Source organism: Coregonus lavaretus (assembly GCF_964263955.1).
Source record: "Coregonus lavaretus genome assembly, contig: HAP1_SCAFFOLD_9125, whole genome shotgun sequence".
Classification (NCBI taxonomy): Eukaryota; Metazoa; Chordata; class Actinopteri; order Salmoniformes; family Salmonidae; genus Coregonus; species Coregonus lavaretus.
Window position 1 is genome coordinate 1 of NW_028160215.1, and position 16,887 is coordinate 16,887.

Below are 16,887 nucleotides of genomic sequence, written 5' to 3' on the forward strand. Positions count from 1 at the left end.
TCGGCGTGTTCCCTACCACAACTGGAAACACGCGGTGAACGTGGCTCACTGTATGTACGTCATACTGCAGAAGACCACCGCCATCTTCACTGAGATAGAGGTCTGCCTGTCTTTCTGTCCGTCTATCAGTTTGTCAATAACATAGTCAGTCAAGAGTTAAAAGAAAACAAGGTTTAAAAAGAGGGTTGCAGTCAACTCCATTCCAATTCAGTCATTTAAAGAACTTTACTTCCTGAGTAGACTGAAGAGATATAATTGACCCTGTTTAGAATCAGTAGCTGACTTCCATGTGTAATTACCCATCCTCTCTCTCTCCCCAATCCTCCCTCTCTCCCCCATTCTCTCTCTCTCTCTCCCCATCCACTCTCTCTCCCCCATCCTCTCTCTCTCTCCCATCCCTCTCTCACCCTCTCCCTATCTCCCCATCTCACCATCTCCCTCCTCTCTCTCCCCCATCCTCTCTCTCACCCCATCCTCTCTCTCTCCCCATCCTCTCTCTCTCCCCCATCCTCTCTCTCTCCCCCATCCCTCCTCTCTCTCCACCCCTCCCTCTCTCACCCCTCCCCTCTCCTCCTCTCTCCCATCCCCTCCCTCTCTCTCCCCCCACACCCATCCCCATCCCCTCTCTCTCCCCCCCATCCCCTCCCTCTCTCCCATCCTCTCTCTCCTCCCCCATCCCCTCTCTCTCTCCTCTCCCCATCTCCTCTCTCTCTCCCTCATCCCCTCTCTCTCACTCCCCCATCCTCTCTCTCTCTCTCCCCTCCATCCCTCTCTCTCTCCCCCACCCCCTCTCTCTCCTCCTCCCCATCCTCTCTCTCTCTCCCCATCCCCTTTCTCTCTCTCTCCCCATCCTCACTCTCTCCCCACCCCCCCCTCTCCCCATCCTCTCTCTCTCTCCCCCATCCTCTCTCTCTCTCCCCATCCCCTCCCTCTCTCCCCATCCTCTCTCTCTCTCCCCATCCTCTCTCTCTCCCCATCCTCTCTCTCTCCCCCATCCCCCCTCTCTCTCTCTCTCTCCCCCATCCTCTCTCTCTCCCCATCCTCTCTCTCCCCCTCTCTCTCTCCCCCCTCTCTCTCTCTCCCCCATCCTCTCTCTCTCCCCTCTCTCTCTCTCCCCATCCCCTCTCTCTCTCCCTCCCCATCCTCTCTCTCTCTCCCCATCCCCATCCTCTCTCTCTCCCCATCCTCTCTCTCTCCCCCATCCTCTCTCTCTCCCCCATCCTCTCTCTCTCCCCATCCCCTCTCTCTCTCCCCCATCATCGCTCTCTCTCCCCCATCCCCTCTCTCCCTCTCCCCCATCTTCTCTCTCTCCCCCATATCTCTCTCCCCATCCTCTCTCTCTCTCCCCCATCCTCTCTCTCTCCCCCATCCTCTCTCTCTCCATCCTCTCTCTCTCCCCCTTCTTCTCTCTCTCCCCCATCATCTCTCTCTCTCCCCATCCCCTCCCTCTCTCCCCCATCCTCTCTCTCTCCCCATCCCCTCCCTCTCTCCCCCATCTCCTCTCTCTCTCCCTCATCTCCTCTCTCTCCCTCATCTCCTCTCTCTCTCCCCCATCCTCTCTCTCTCTCCCCATCCCCTCCCTCTCTCCCCCATCTCCTCTCTCTCTCCCTCATCTCCTCTCTCTCTCCCTCATCTCCTCTCTCTCCCACATCCTCTCTCTCTCTCCCCATCCCCTCCCTCTCCCCCCATCCTCTCTCTCTCCCCCATCTCCTCTCTCTCTCCCCCATCTCCTCTCTCTCTCCCCCATCTCATCTCTCTCTCCCCCATCCTCTCTCTCTCCCCATCCCCTCCCTCTCTCCCCCATCTCCTCTCTCTCTCCCTCATCTCCTCTCTCTCTCCCTCATCTCCTCTCTCTCTCCCCCATCCTCTCTCTCTCTCCCCATCCCTCCCTCTCTCCCCATCTCCTCTCTCTCTCCCTCATCTCCTCTCTCTCTCCCTCATCTCCTCTCTCTCCCACATTCTCTCTCTCTCTCCCACATCCTCTCTCTCTCTCCCCATCCCCTCCCTCTCTCCCCATCCTCTCTCTCTCCCCCATCTCCTCTCTCTCTCCCCCATCTCCTCTCTCTCTCCCCCATCTCCTCTCTCTCTCCCCCATCAACAGAAGAAGGGTCTGCTGATAGCCTGTCTATGTCATGATCTGGACCATCGAGGCTACAGTAACACCTACCTTCAGAAGTTTGACCATCCTCTAGCTGCCCTGTATAGCTCGTCTACTATGGAGCAGCACCACTTCTCCCAGACTGTATCCATCCTGCAGGTAGGACTACCTCACACACACACACACACACACACACACACACACACACACACACACACACACACACACACCCAGGTAGGGCTACCTCACACACACACACACACACACACACACACACACACACACACACACACACACACACACCCAGGTAGGGCTACCACACACACACACACACACACACACACCCAGGTAGGACTACCTCACACACACACACACACACACACCCTGTGCTCACACGCTTACTCAGCCGTCCTCTAAATGTTCCCCCCAGGAGGATCTTCACTCCTCAGACATTCCCCCCTAACAGTTGCTCTGTTATGAACCGGTGTCCTCTCCCAATTCAAATCCTCATCTTTGGTGGGTGATGATCATGTACCCTGAATCCTTGTTCACAGAAGTATCAGGGTTGGGGTCAATTCGAATTGAAGGTAGTTATTAATTCAGTTAGTCATTTGAATTTAATACTTCAAAAGTGGAAAAACCTTTCAAATAAATAGCTTTTACTTTTATATTTATTGAGATGTCATTGAAAATAGATGGCCTTTTTCAATTATTGAATTGGTATTTCAATTTACTTCCTGAATTGACTGTCTTCAATTTCGAATTGACCCCAACCCTGCAAAGTATCCCAAACTACCCTCAACGTTACAGGACCTATTGTACTCGCAGGATGTACCCTCTGGCTGACCCACCTAAGCTGAGCCGAACGCCTCATAAGCGGAGCTTTTGCTTTTTATTGATCTCTTTGTTTCCCATAGCTGGAAGGGCACAATATTTTCTCCAACCTGACTTCCAGTGAGTACGAGCAGGTGCTAGAGGTCATCCACAAGGCCATCATCGCTACAGACCTGGCGCTCTACTTCGGCAACCGCAAACAGCTAGCTGAGCTACTGACCACGGGAGCACTGGACCTCAACAACCACCAACACAGGTCAGGGGTCATACACACACACACTTTAGACATAGCGCAGGCACAGACACACACACACACACACACACACACACACATACGAATGCACACACACACTCACATACAAACAAACAGCTGTCTAAGTTGTAGACTACTGGAGCACTGGACCGCCACATTTTACATTTTAGTCTTTTAGCAGACGCTCTTATCCAGTGCATACATTTTCATACTGGCCCCCCCGTGGGAAACAAACCCACAACCCTGGCGTTGCAAGCGCCATGCTCTACCAACTGAGATACAGGGGACTACAACAAAGGTTAGAGGTTAAATAACCACCAACACGGTTACACATCCACCATAGTTGCTGGAACGGTGCTGAGCTGCCATGGTTACACATCCACCATAGTTGCTGGAACCGTGCTGAGCTGCCATGGTTACACATCCACCATAGTTGCTGGAACCGTGCTGAGCTGCCATGGTTACACATCCACCATAGTTGCTGGAACCGTGCTGAGCTGCCATGGTTACACATCCACCTTAGTTGCTGGAACCGTGCTGAGCTGCCATGGTTACACATCCACCACAGTTGCTGGAACCGTGCTGAGCTGCCTGTAAGGGATCGGGGGTTGGCTGGGTCTAGACAGAGTCTGACACTTCCCCGATCTACAGAGAGGGGGAGTCATCAGACTCGATCTGGTTCACCTGAGTTCTGAGCACACCTGTCAGTAATTAGTGTAGGATATAAGGTGTGCTCAGAAGCTCAGTCGGTGCGAGGTATTGTTCCATTGTGACTTGCTAAGCGTTTTGTTCAGAGAGAGAGAGAGAGTTTGTTGTTTTTGATTACCCGTGTATCCGACCTGTGCCTTGTTGTTTGACTCCCCGAATTGCTTAATCCTCTGCTTGTTTATCCCAGTGATTACCGTACTCTGACCCTGTGCCTGTGCCCTCGACTACGACTACGTCCGCTCCCTTGGTACCTCTGCCTGTCTCTGCCTGGCCCGGTTTTGACCACAGCCCGCCCGACTACGATTAAGCTATTCCCTTGTCTGTACTCTAATAAAGCATCGCTATTCTGCGATTGGATCTTACCACTCTGTCCGAGTATTCATTACAGAATACCTCGCCTTTACCATGGATCCAGCGGAATTACAGAGGCGATGGGAGATACAGGAGAAACGGATGGATGAACTCCTGCAGCTACTCAACGCTGGTGCGGCTGAAGGCACCACCCCGAGCACGGTCAGTCCTCGTCATGCACCTCCGATTTCTCTACCGACAAGGTACGACGGGGAACCTGGCAAATGTCAGGGGTTTCTACTCCAGACGTCCCTGTATATGTCGTATAATCGTACTATGTTTTCCGATGACCGTAGCAGGGTGGATTTCATGATTTCTCTGCTTACGGGTAGAGCACTGGATTGGGCTACTGCGCTTTGGGCAGCTGAGGTCCCCGAGTTGAATGCGGAAGTTCAGTTTAAGAGACTGTTCCAAGAGGTGTTCGACCACCCAGTATCTGGGCGTAGCGTGGGAGACCAACTATGCGAACTTCAGCAGGGCCGTCGCACAGTAGCCGACTACGCTTTAGAGTTCCGTACTATAGCAGCCGGTAGCGGATGGAGCGAGACTGCTTTGCTCACCGTTTTCCGAAGAGGGCTGCGCAAAGAAGTACAGACTGAGTTGGCTTGTCGGGGAGATATCACTGCGCTACATGAGTTTATCAACATCGCCATCTCTATTGATAAAGGTATCCACAGTCCGGGAGCCCTCGGTCACTGGTCCTACGCAATCGTCAGAGCGGAGGAGAGAATCTGAGGAGGAACCTATGCAACTGGGACGGTCACCCCTACAGGGTTCGGTGAGACAACAACGTCGGCAAGACGGACTATGCCTGTATTGTGGTCAGTCGGGTCATTTCATTCGGCAATGTCCGGTACGACCAAACCGTACCCCAGAATATCGCCTCGGAACTGCCAAACCGGTGAGTGAGATCACGTTTTCAACATCACATCTAAACAAATGTATGTGCCAGTTACCTTATCTGTTGGAGAGAGAGTGCGCAGATTGGAAGGTCTTATTGATTCCGGGGCGGCTGCCAGTTTTATGGATGTGGGTCTCGCTGAGGAATTGGGAGTTCAACTTATCCCAATTCAACCTCCCCTGCGAGTCAACGCGCTAGACGGTGAGCCCATGGGCACTGGGTTCATTACGCACCGTACCGAGGAAATAAAGTTACAAGTGGGCTCCCTGCACCATGAGAACATCATTCTGTTTGTCATCTCCGCTCCACGGGAGCCGCTAGTCCTCGGCCACCCCTGGCTCGTTACCCATGATCCGGTCATCTCCTGGAGATCTGGCGATATCACGGCTTGGAGTGAGGTATGTAGGGCAGAGTGCCTCAATCTACCTTGCAAAACGTCTACTGTGGAGGATGCGCAGGGTGCGGTGTCTACTGTTGTTCCTACAGAGTACCAGGATTACGCGCAGGTGTACTCCAAGGAGAGGGCTACCGTGTTACCACCGTATCGGGCCTGGGACTGTGCAATTGATCTGCTATCCGGGGCTACACCTCCTCGCGGAAGAATCTACCCTTTGTCACAGCCGGAACGAGAATCTATGAGCAAGTATATTGATGAGGCACTACAGCAAGGGGCCATTCGCCCATCTACGTCTCCCGCCGCATCCAGTTTTTTCTTTGTTAAGAAAAAGGATGGCGGACTGCGTCCTTGTATAGACTATCGAGGTTTGAATGATATTACCATTAAAAATCGTTACCCCCTTCCTTTGATTCCAGCAGCCCTCGAGCAGGTGGGGCAGGCCTCCATCTACAGTAAACTGGACCTCAGGAGTGCGTACAATCTGGTGCGCATTAGAGAGGGGGATGAATGGAAGACCGCCTTCATCACCCATCGAGGACATTATGAATATTGTGTCATGCCCTATGGACTTACTAACGCGCCCTCTGTGTTCCAGGCGTTCATGAATGGCATTTTCAGGGACTTGATTGATCGCTTTGTTATAGTGTACATTGATGACATCCTAATCTACTCTAACTCTCTGAGTGAACATGTGTCCCATGTACGACAGGTTCTGGACCGACTCCGACAACACTCTCTGTTCGTGAAGGCCGAAAAGAGTGAATTCCATGTCACTACGATTTCCTTCCTTGGGGCCATACTCACTCCCGACGGGGTAAAACTGGATGAATCCAAGGTGCAAGCTGTACGAGACTGGCCTCAACCCCAGACGGTGAAAGAGCTCCAGAGATTCTTAGGGTTTGCCAATTACTATAGACGGTTCGTGCGTAATTTCAGCACAACCGCAGCTCCCCTGTCGGCGATGACCAGCTACAAGGGTCGTGGTCTGAAATGGACGGAGGGGGCAGTGCGGGCTTTTGAGACATTGAAACAACGCTTTACCACCGCTCCCATTTTATGTCAGCCGGATCCTACCTTGCCGTTTATCGTGGAGGTGGACGCCTCGGAGGTTGGAGTTGGAGCCGTGCTATCCCAGCACCAAGGTGAGCCGCCCAAATCACGACCCTGTGCTTTTTTTTCTAAGAAGCTGAATCCGGCCGAGCAGAACTACGACGTGGGAAATCGTGAATTACTGCCGGTGAAGTTAGCACTGGAGGAGTGGAGACATTGGCTGGAGGGAGCAGATCATCCGTTCCAAGTGCTCACGGACCACCGCAATCTGGAGTATCTTCACAGTGCTAAACGACTGAACTCCCGACAGGCAAGGTGGTCTTTATAATTCAACCGTTTCCAATTCACTGTCTCTTATATTCCCGGGTCCAAGAATTGTAAGGCGGACGCGCTTTCCCGACGGTTCGAGTGCGCGGAAAGACCCGTGGAACCAGAACCTATCCTCCCCATGAGTTGCCGTGCTGGTCCTGTGAGGTGGGCTATCGATGACACTATTCAGGAGACCCTCCAAGCGGAACCAGCCCCTCCAGAAACCCCGGTGTCGAAGGTGTTTGTACCAGCTCCGCTTCGACCTCAACTGATGGAATGGTGCCACATGTCGCTAGGATCTGGTCATCCCGGAATCACTCGAACTACACGACTCATCAGTCGAAAACACTGGTGGGATTCCCTCACAGATGACGTCAGAGACTACGTATTATCCTGCCCAGTATGTGCTCAGTCCAAGGCGCCTCGAGCACTACCGGAGGGTAAGCTGATGCCATTGCCAACTCCTCAACGACCCTGGTCGCACATTGCTATGGACTTTGTTACCGATCTACCAGAATCAGAGGGCCATACTGTAATTCTCGTGGTCATCGATCGATTCTCCAAGATGTGCCGGTTAGTACCCATGACCCGTTTACCTAACGCCACTCAGATGGCTGAGACTATGTTTAACCAGGTGTTCCGGCAGTTTGGTGTTCCGGAGGATATTGTTTCCGACCGGGGACCCCAGTTCGTATCCCGGGTATGGAAGGCCTTCTGCGAACGCTTGGGCATCTCGGTGAGCCTCACCTCCGGATATCATCCCCAGGCCAACGGGCAGACAGAACGGCTCAACCAGGAAATTGGGAAGTATCTACGGCAACAATGTTCGCGGCAGCCGCAAGAGTGGAGCCGATTCCTTCCTTGGGTAGAGTATGCTCAGAACTCACTCATTCACACCTCCCTACGTCTAACGCCCTTCCAGTGTGTTCTAGGGTATCTACCACCCCTGTTCCCGTGGGATACCGCACCCGGGATGGTACCGGCGGTGGACGAGTGGTTCCGTCGGAGTGCGCAGGTCTGGGAGACGGCCCATCAACATCTCAGTCAGGCCTCACAACAGCAAAAGACCTACGCCGACCGACGCCGGAGACCTACTCCCACTTATCAACCCGGGCAACGAGTGTGGCTGTCTACCCGAGACCTGCGGTTCCGACGGAGCTGCAAGAAGCTCCAACCCAGGTACATCGGGCCTTTCAAGGTACTGAGACGTATTAACCCTGTCACCTACCGTCTGTTACTCCCTCGACACTACAGGATAAACCCTACGTTCCACGTCTCCCTGTTGAAAGCTGTCCACTATAGCCCGATGTACCCACCAATTGCTCAACAACCTACTACACCACCTTTGGAGGATGAACAGGACACCACCTACACAGTCCACGAGATACTGGAGTCAAGACGGAGACGAGGGGGCATCGAATATCTCATGGACTGGGAGGGATATGGACCTGAGGAACGGTCCTGGATCCCTGACAAGGACATACTGGACCCCGCTCTCAAGGCCACCTTCCACGCTGAACACCCAGATCATCCAGGACCCCGACCCAGAGGAAGACCACCCGGTAGAGGTAGAAGGCCGTCAGGAGCAGGCCCTGGGGAGGGGGATACTGTAAGGGATCGGGGGTTGGCTGGGTCTAGACAGAGTCTGACACTTCCCCGATCTACAGAGAGGGGGAGTCATCAGACTCGATCTGGTTCACCTGAGTTCTGAGCACACCTGTCAGTAATTAGTGTAGGATATAAGGTGTGCTCAGAAGCTCAGTCGGTGCGAGGTATTGTTCCATTGTGACTTGCTAAGCATTTTGTTCCGAGAGAGAGAGAGAGTTTGTTGTTTTTGATTACCCGTGTATCCGACCTGTGCCTTGTTGTTTGACTCCCCGAATTGCTTAATCCTCTGCTTGTTTATCCCAGTGATTACCGTACTCTGACCCTGTGCCTGTGCCCTCGACTACGACTACGTCCGCTCCCTTGGTACCTCTGCCTGTCTCTGCCTGGCCCGGTTTTGACCACAGCTCGCCCGACTACGATTAAGCTATTCCCTTGTCTGTACTCTAATAAAGCATCGCTATTCTGCGATTGGATCTTACCACTCTGTCCGAGTATTCATTACACTGCCATGTGTCAAGGGGTGCTGAAGGCGGGTGTGGTGCATGAATCAAGCGCAGGACGCAGAAGCTCAGTCCAAAAGACTTTAGTGCAATATTCACGTAGAAAATAAGCACAATAAGCCCGAAGGCGAAATCACGGCGCACACAGGCGTCAAACAAACGGCGCACTGACGTGCGAAAAACCTCTCCAAAACACTGGAGGGAAGTACGTAGCTCCAACACGAAAACAGAAGAGCAATCACACACAAAGACAAACACAACCAACGAGAACTAAATAGGACACTAACGAGGACTAACAAGACACAGGTGTACAACATAAAGACAAAACCAAACGAACATGAAACATAGATCGGTGGTAGCTAGTACTCCGGGGACGACGACCGCCGAAGCCTGCCCGAACCAGGAGGAGGAGCAGCCTCGGCCGAAACCGTGACACCATGGTTACACATCCACCATAGTTGCTGGAACCGTGCTGAGCTGCCATGGTTACACATCCACCTTAGTTGCTGGAACTGTGCTGAGCTGCCATGGTTACACATCCACCTTAGTTGCTGGAACTGTGTAGTTGCTGGAACCGTGCTGAGCTGCCATGGTTACAAGTCCACCATTGTTGCTGGAACCGTGCTGAGCTGCCATGGTTACACATCCACCATAGTTGCTGGAACCGTGCTGAGCTGCCATGGTTACACATCCACCATAGTTGCTGGAACCTTGCTGAAAAGGACTATTTAAAAACATATATATATTAGTTTCAGCACAGTATTGTTCGGGTTGGTACAGCAGTTAGAAAAGGCTAATAGAATCAGGGGACATCTTCTCTGATACATCTGGAAATAGATAATAAATAAATCAAAACAAATACTTTTCTTTCCCCAGGGACCGTGTGATTGGTCTGATGATGACAGCATGTGACCTGTGTTCCGTTACCAAGCTGTGGCCCATCACGCGACTAACGGCTAATGACATCTACGCTGAGTTCTGGGCCGAGGTGCGGTAGTATAATTCACTCCTACTTGTAAAGTGTTGTTCATTGTTATAAAGTGTGGTAAAGAGTTCATTCGTCATATGAATGGTTCATAGTGCTCATCAATAAGAACCCTTCGTTGGTGAAAAAGGTTCTACTTAGAACCTTTTAGTGGTGAAAGGGTTCCACGTAGAACCTTGTATTAGTGAAAGGGTTCCACTTGAAACTAAAAATAGTTCTTTTCAGCCGAAGAACCCTTTTAGGTTCTAGAGAGCAGCTTTTTTTCTAAGAGTGTACTACTGCTTTATAGAGTCAATACATTCCTTCATAATACATGATTATGAATGAATGAATGAATTCTGAATAGATTATGACAAAGGAATGATCATACTACTCCAAATATCATCACTTTGTTTTGTCTTTTAGTCTCAATAGCCTCCTCCATTCTACCTCATATCTATCTTACGTCTTCCTCCTGTCCCTCCTCTCTCTCCTCCTCTCCTCTCTCTCCTCCTCTCTCCTCCTCTCCTCTCTCTCCTCCTCTCTCCTCCTCTCCTCTCTCTCCTCCTCTCTCCTCCTCTCCTCTCTCTCCTCCTCTCTCCTCCTCTCCTCTCTCTCCTCCTCTCTCCTCCTCTCCTCTCTCTCCTCCTCTCTCTCCTCTCCTCTACAGGGGGATGAGATGAAGAAGATAGGTATGCAGCCCATCCCTATGATGGACAGAGATAAGAAGGAAGAGGTTCCTCAGGGGCAGGTAAGACCTACTCACACCCACTATGAACATCACCTGGGCTGCGTCTCATTCTGGCAAGATGTTCCCTCCCCTCTGCCCTTGTTCCCTCCCCTCTGCCCTTTTTCCCTCCCCTCTGCCCTTGTTCCCTCCCCTCTGCCCTTGTTCCCTCCCCTCTGCCCTTGTTCCCTCCCCTCTGCCCTTGTTCCCTCCCCTCTGCCCTTGTTCCCTCCCCTCTGCCCTTGTTCCCTCCCCTCTGCCCTTGTTCCCTCCCCTCTGCCCTTGTTCCCTCCCCTCTGCCCTTGTTCCCTCCCCTCTGCCCTTGTTCCCTCCCCTTTACTGATCTGAGACAGGTGAAGGTGTAAAGAACAACAACAACAGCTCCACTCCACATAGTTTCCATCATATTGCTTTTCCCATCCAGTCCCATCAGATCTGTGAAGGGGAGTTGTTGTTATTATCCTCCTCTGTTTCTCTAGGTGGGGTTCTACCTAGCTGTTGTTATCCTCCTCCTCTGTTTCTCTAGGTGGGGTTCTACCTAGCTGTTGTTATCATCCTCCTCTGTTTCTCTAGGTGGGGTTCTACAATGCTGTTGTTATTATCCTCCTCTGTTTCTCTAGGTGGAGTTCTACAATGCTGTTGTTATTATCCTCCTCTGTTTCTCTAGGTGGGGTTCTACCTAGCTGTTGTTATTATCCTCCTCTGTTTCTCTAGGTGGGGTTCTACAATGCTGTTGTTATCATCCTCCTCTGTTTCTCTAGGTGGGGTTCTACCTAGCTGTTGTTATTATCCTCCTCTGTTTCTCTAGGTGGGGTTCTACCTAGCTGTTGTTATCCTCCTCCTCTGTTTCTCTAGGTGGGGTTCTACAATGCTGTTGTTATTATCCTCCTCTGTTTCTCTAGGTGGGGTTCTACAATGCTGTTGTTATTATCCTCCTCTGTTTCTCTAGGTGGGGTTCTACCTAGCTGTTGTTATCATCCTCCTCTGTTTCTCTAGGTGGGGTTCTACCTAGCTGTTGTTATCCTCCTCCTCTGTTTCTCTAGGTGGGGTTCTACAATGCTGTTGTTATCCTCCTCCTCTGTTTCTCTATGTGGGGTTCTACCTAGCTGTTGTTATCATCCTCCTCTGTTTCTCTAGGTGGGGTTCTACAATGCTGTTGTTATCATCCTCCTCTGTTTCTCTAGGTGGGGTTCTACCTAGCTGTTGTTATCATCCTCCTCTGTTTCTCTAGGTGGGGTTCTACCTAGCTGTTGTTATCCTCCTCCTCTGTTTCTCTAGGTGGGGTTCTACAATGCTGTTGTTATTATCCTCCTCTGTTTCTCTAGGTGGGGTTCTACCTAGCTGTTGTTATTATCCTCCTCTGTTTCTCTAGGTGGGGTTCTACCTAGCTGTTGTTATCATCCTCCTCTGTTTCTCTAGGTGGGGTTCTACCTAGCTGTTGTTATCCTCCTCCTCTGTTTCTCTAGGTGGGGTTCTACAATGCTGTTGTTATCCTCCTCCTCTGTTTCTCTATGTGGGGTTCTACCTAGCTGTTGTTATCATCCTCCTCTGTTTCTCTAGGTGGGGTTCTACCTAGCTGTTGTTATCATCCTCCTCTGTTTCTCTAGGTGGGGTTCTACAATGCTGTTGTTATCATCCTCCTCTGTTTCTCTAGGTGGGGTTCTACCTAGCTGTTGTTATCATCCTCCTCTGTTTCTCTAGGTGGGGTTCTACCTAGCTGTTGTTATCATCCTCCTCTGTTTCTCTAGGTGGGGTTCTACCTAGCTGTTGTTATTATCCTCCTCTGTTTCTCTAGGTGGGGTTCTACAATGCTGTTGTTATCATCCTCCTCTGTTTCTCTAGGTGGGGTTCTACAATGCTGTTGTCATTATCCTCCTCTGTTTCTCTAGGTGGGGTTCTACCTAGCTGTTGTTATCATCCTCCTCTGTTTCTCTAGGTGGGGTTCTACCTAGCTGTTGTTATCCTCCTCCTCTGTTTCTCTAGGTGGGGTTCTACAATGCTGTTGTTATTATCCTCCTCTGTTTCTCTAGGTGGGGTTCTACAATGCTGTTGTTATCATCCTCCTCTGTTTCTCTAGGTGGGGTTCTATCTAGCTGTTGTTATCATCCTCCTCTGTTTCTCTAGGTGGGGTTCTACCTAGCTGTTGTTATTATCCTCCTCTGTTTCTCTAGGTGGGGTTCTACAATGCTGTTGTTATTATCCTCCTCTGTTTCTCTAGGTGGGGTTCTACAATGCTGTTGTTATTATCCTCCTCTGTTTCTCTAGGTGGGGTTCTACAATGCTGTTGTTATTATCCTCCTCTGTTTCTCTAGGTGGGGTTCTACAATGCTGTTGTTATCATCCTCTGTTTCTCTAGGTGGGGTTCTACAATGCTGTTGTTATCATCCTCCTCTGTTTCTCTAGGTGGAGTTCTACCTAGCTGTTGTTATTATCCTCCTCTGTTTCTCTAGGTGGGGTTCTACCTAGCTGTTGTTATCATCCTCCTCTGTTTCTCTAGGTGGGGTTCTACCTAGCTGTTGTTATCCTCCTCCTCTGTTTCTCTAGGTGGGGTTCTACAATGCTGTTGTTATCATCCTCCTCTGTTTCTCTAGGTGGGGTTCTACCTAGCTGTTGTTATCATCCTCCTCTGTTTCTCTAGGTGGGGTTCTACCTAGCTGTTGTTATTATCCTCCTCTGTTTCTCTAGGTGGGGTTCTACCTAGCTGTTGTTATTATCCTCCTCTGTATCTCTAGGTGGGGTTCTACAATGCTGTTGTTATCATCCTCCTCTGTTTCTCTAGGTGGGGTTCTACCTAGCTGTTGTTATTATCCTCCTCTGTTTCTCTAGGTGGGGTTCTACCTAGCTGTTGTTATCATCCTCCTCTGTTTCTCTAGGTGGGGTTCTACCTAGCTGTTGTTATTATCCTCCTCTGTTTCTCTAGGTGGGGTTCTACAATGCTGTTGTTATCATCCTCCTCTGTTTCTCTAGGTGGGGTTCTACCTAGCTGTTGTTATTATCCTCCTCTGTTTCTCTAGGTGGGGTTCTACCTAGCTGTTGTTATTATCCTCCTCTGTTTCTCTAGGTGGGGTTCTACCTAGCTGTTGTTATCATCCTCCTCTGTTTCTCTAGGTGGGGTTCTACCTAGCTGTTGTTATCATCCTCCTCTGTTTCTCTAGGTGGGGTTCTACCTAGCTGTTGTTATTATCCTCCTCTGTTTCTCTAGGTGGGGTTCTACCTAGCTGTTGTTATCATCCTCCTCTGTTTCTCTAGGTGGGGTTCTACCTAGCTGTTGTTATCCTCCTCCTCTGTTTCTCTAGGTGGGGTTCTACAATGCTGTTGTTATTATCCTCCTCTGTTTCTCTAGGTGGGGTTCTACCTAGCTGTTGTTATCATCCTCCTCTGTTTCTCTAGGTGGGGTTCTACCTAGCTGTTGTTATCCTCCTCCTCTGTTTCTCTAGGTGGGGTTCTACAATGCTGTTGTTATCCTCCTCCTCTGTTTCTCTAGGTGGGGTTCTACCTAGCTGTTGTTATCCTCCTCCTCTGTTTCTCTAGGTGGGGTTCTACCTAGCTGTTGTTATCATCCTCCTCTGTTTCTCTAGGTGGGGTTCTACAATGCTGTTGTTATCATCCTCCTCTGTTTCTCTAGGTGGGGTTCTACAATGCTGTTGTTATCCTCCTCCTCTGTTTCTCTAGGTGGGGTTCTACCTAGCTGTTGTTATCCTCCTCCTCTGTTTCTCTAGGTGGGGTTCTACCTAGCTGTTGTTATCCTCCTCCTCTGTTTCTCTAGGTGGGGTTCTACCTAGCTGTTGTTATCATCCTCCTCTGTTTCTCTAGGTGGAGTTCTACAATGCTGTTGTTATCCTCCTCCTCTGTTTCTCTAGGTGGGGTTCTACAATGCTGTTGTTATCCTCCTCCTCTGTTTCTCTAGGTGGGGTTCTACCTAGCTGTTGTTATCATCCTCCTCTGTTTCTCTAGGTGGGGTTCTACAATGCTGTTGTTATCATCCTCCTCTGTTTCTCTAGGTGGGGTTCTACAATGCTGTTGTTATCATCCTCCTCTGTTTCTCTAGGTGGGGTTCTACCTAGCTGTTGTTATCATCCTCCTCTGTTTCTCTAGATGGGGTTCTACAATGCTGTTGTTATCATCCTCCTCTGTTTCTCTAGGTGGGGTTCTACCTAGCTGTTGTTATCATCCTCCTCTGTTTCTCTAGGTGGGGTTCTACAATGCTGTTGTTATCAGCCTCCTCTGTTTCTCTAGGTGGGGTTCTACAATGCTGTTGTTATCATCCTCCTCTGTTTCTCTAGGTGGGGTTCTTCCATGCTGTTGTTATCATCCTCCTCTGTTTCTCTAGGTGGGGTTCTACCTAGCTGTTGTTATCATCCTCCTCTGTTTCTCTAGGTGGGGTTCTACAATGCTGTTGTTATCATCCTCCTCTGTTTCTCTAGGTGGGGTTCTACCTAGCTGTTGTTATCATCCTCCTCTGTTTCTCTAGGTGGGGTTCTACAATGCTGTTGTTATCCTCCTCCTCTGTTTCTCTAGGTGGGGTTCTACCTAGCTGTTGTTATCATCCTCCTCTGTTTCTCTAGGTGGGGTTCTACAATGCTGTTGTTATCCTCCTCCTCTGTTTCTCTAGGTGGGGTTCTACAATGCTGTTGTCATCATCCTCCTCTGTTTCTCTAGGTGGGGTTCTACAATGCTGTTGTTATCCTCCTCCTCTGTTTCTCTAGGTGGGGTTCTACCTAGCTGTTGTTATCATCCTCCTCTGTTTCTCTAGGTGGGGTTCTACAATGCTGTTGTTATCCTCCTCCTCTGTTTCTCTAGGTGGGGTTCTACAATGCTGTTGTTATCCTCCTCCTCTGTTTCTCTAGGTGGGGTTCTACCTAGCTGTTGTTATCATCCTCCTCTGTTTCTCTAGGTGGGGTTCTACCTAGCTGTTGTTATCATCCTCCTCTGTTTCTCTAGGTGGGGTTCTACCTAGCTGTTGTTATCATCCTCCTCTGTTTCTCTAGATGGGGTTCTACAATGCTGTTGTTATCATCCTCCTCTGTTTCTCTAGGTGGGGTTCTACCTAGCTGTTGTTATCATCCTCCTCTGTTTCTCTAGGTGGGGTTCTACAATGCTGTTGTTATCCTCCTCCTCTGTTTCTCTAGGTGGGGTTCTACAATGCTGTTGTTATCATCCTCCTCTGTTTCTCTAGGTGGGGTTCTACAATGCTGTTGTTATCATCCTCCTCTGTTTCTCTAGGTGGGGTTCTACCTAGCTGTTGTTATCCTCCTCTTTCTCTAGGTGGGGTTCTACCTAGCTGTTGTTATCATCCTCCTCTGTTTCTCTAGGTGGGGTTCTACAATGCTGTTGTTATCATCCTCCTCTGTTTCTCTAGGTGGGGTTCTACAATGCTGTTGTTATCCTCCTCCTCTGTTTCTCTAGGTGGGGTTCTACCTAGCTGTTGTTATCATCCTCCTCTGTTTCTCTAGGTGGGGTTCTACAATGCTGTTGTTATCATCCTCCTCTGTTTCTCTAGGTGGGGTTCTACAATGCTGTTGTTATCATCCTCCTCTGTTTCTCTAGGTGGGGTTCTACAATGCTGTTGTTATCATCCTCCTCTGTTTCTCTAGGTGGGGTTCTACCTAGCTGTTGTTATCAGCCTCCTCTGTTTCTCTAGGTGGGGTTCTACAATGCTGTTGTTAACATCCTCCTCTGTTTCTCTAGGTGGGGTTCTACAATGCTGTTGTTATCATCCTCCTCTGTTTCTCTAGGTGGGGTTCTACAATGCAGTTGTTAACATCCTCCTCTGTTTCTCTAGGTGGGGTTCTACAATGCTGTTGCCCTCCCATGTTATACTACCTTATCTGAGCTCTTCCCCCCGTCTAGCCCTCTTCTACAAGCCTGCAAGTAAGTAACATACATTACACACACCATATATTACATGGACTACACAGCATATATTACATGGACTACACACACCATATATTACATGGACTATACACACCATATATTACATGGACTACACACACCATATATTACATGGACTACACACCATATATTACATGGACTACACACACCATATATTACATGGACTACACAGCATATATTACATGGACTACACACCATATATTACATGGACTACACACACCATATATTACATGGACTACACACATCATATATTACATGGACTATACACACCATATATTACATGGACTACACATCA

At 49.8% G+C, this 16,887-nt stretch overlaps 1 protein-coding gene across 1 annotated transcript; it reads left to right on the forward strand.

Moving 5' to 3' along the window:
* Nucleotides 1-50: 50 nt before the first annotated feature.
* On the forward strand, nt 51-16,571 carry LOC311122020 (cAMP and cAMP-inhibited cGMP 3',5'-cyclic phosphodiesterase 10A-like; the record flags this gene model as incomplete). The annotated part of the gene is made up of 6 exons (XM_084196448.1): nt 51-100; nt 2,102-2,257; nt 3,016-3,188; nt 9,886-9,997; nt 10,644-10,724; nt 16,483-16,571. Coding segments are annotated over exons 1-6 (659 nt in total), but the record flags the coding sequence as incomplete, so codon positions are not given.
* Between the last annotated feature and the right edge of the window lie 316 nt (nt 16,572-16,887).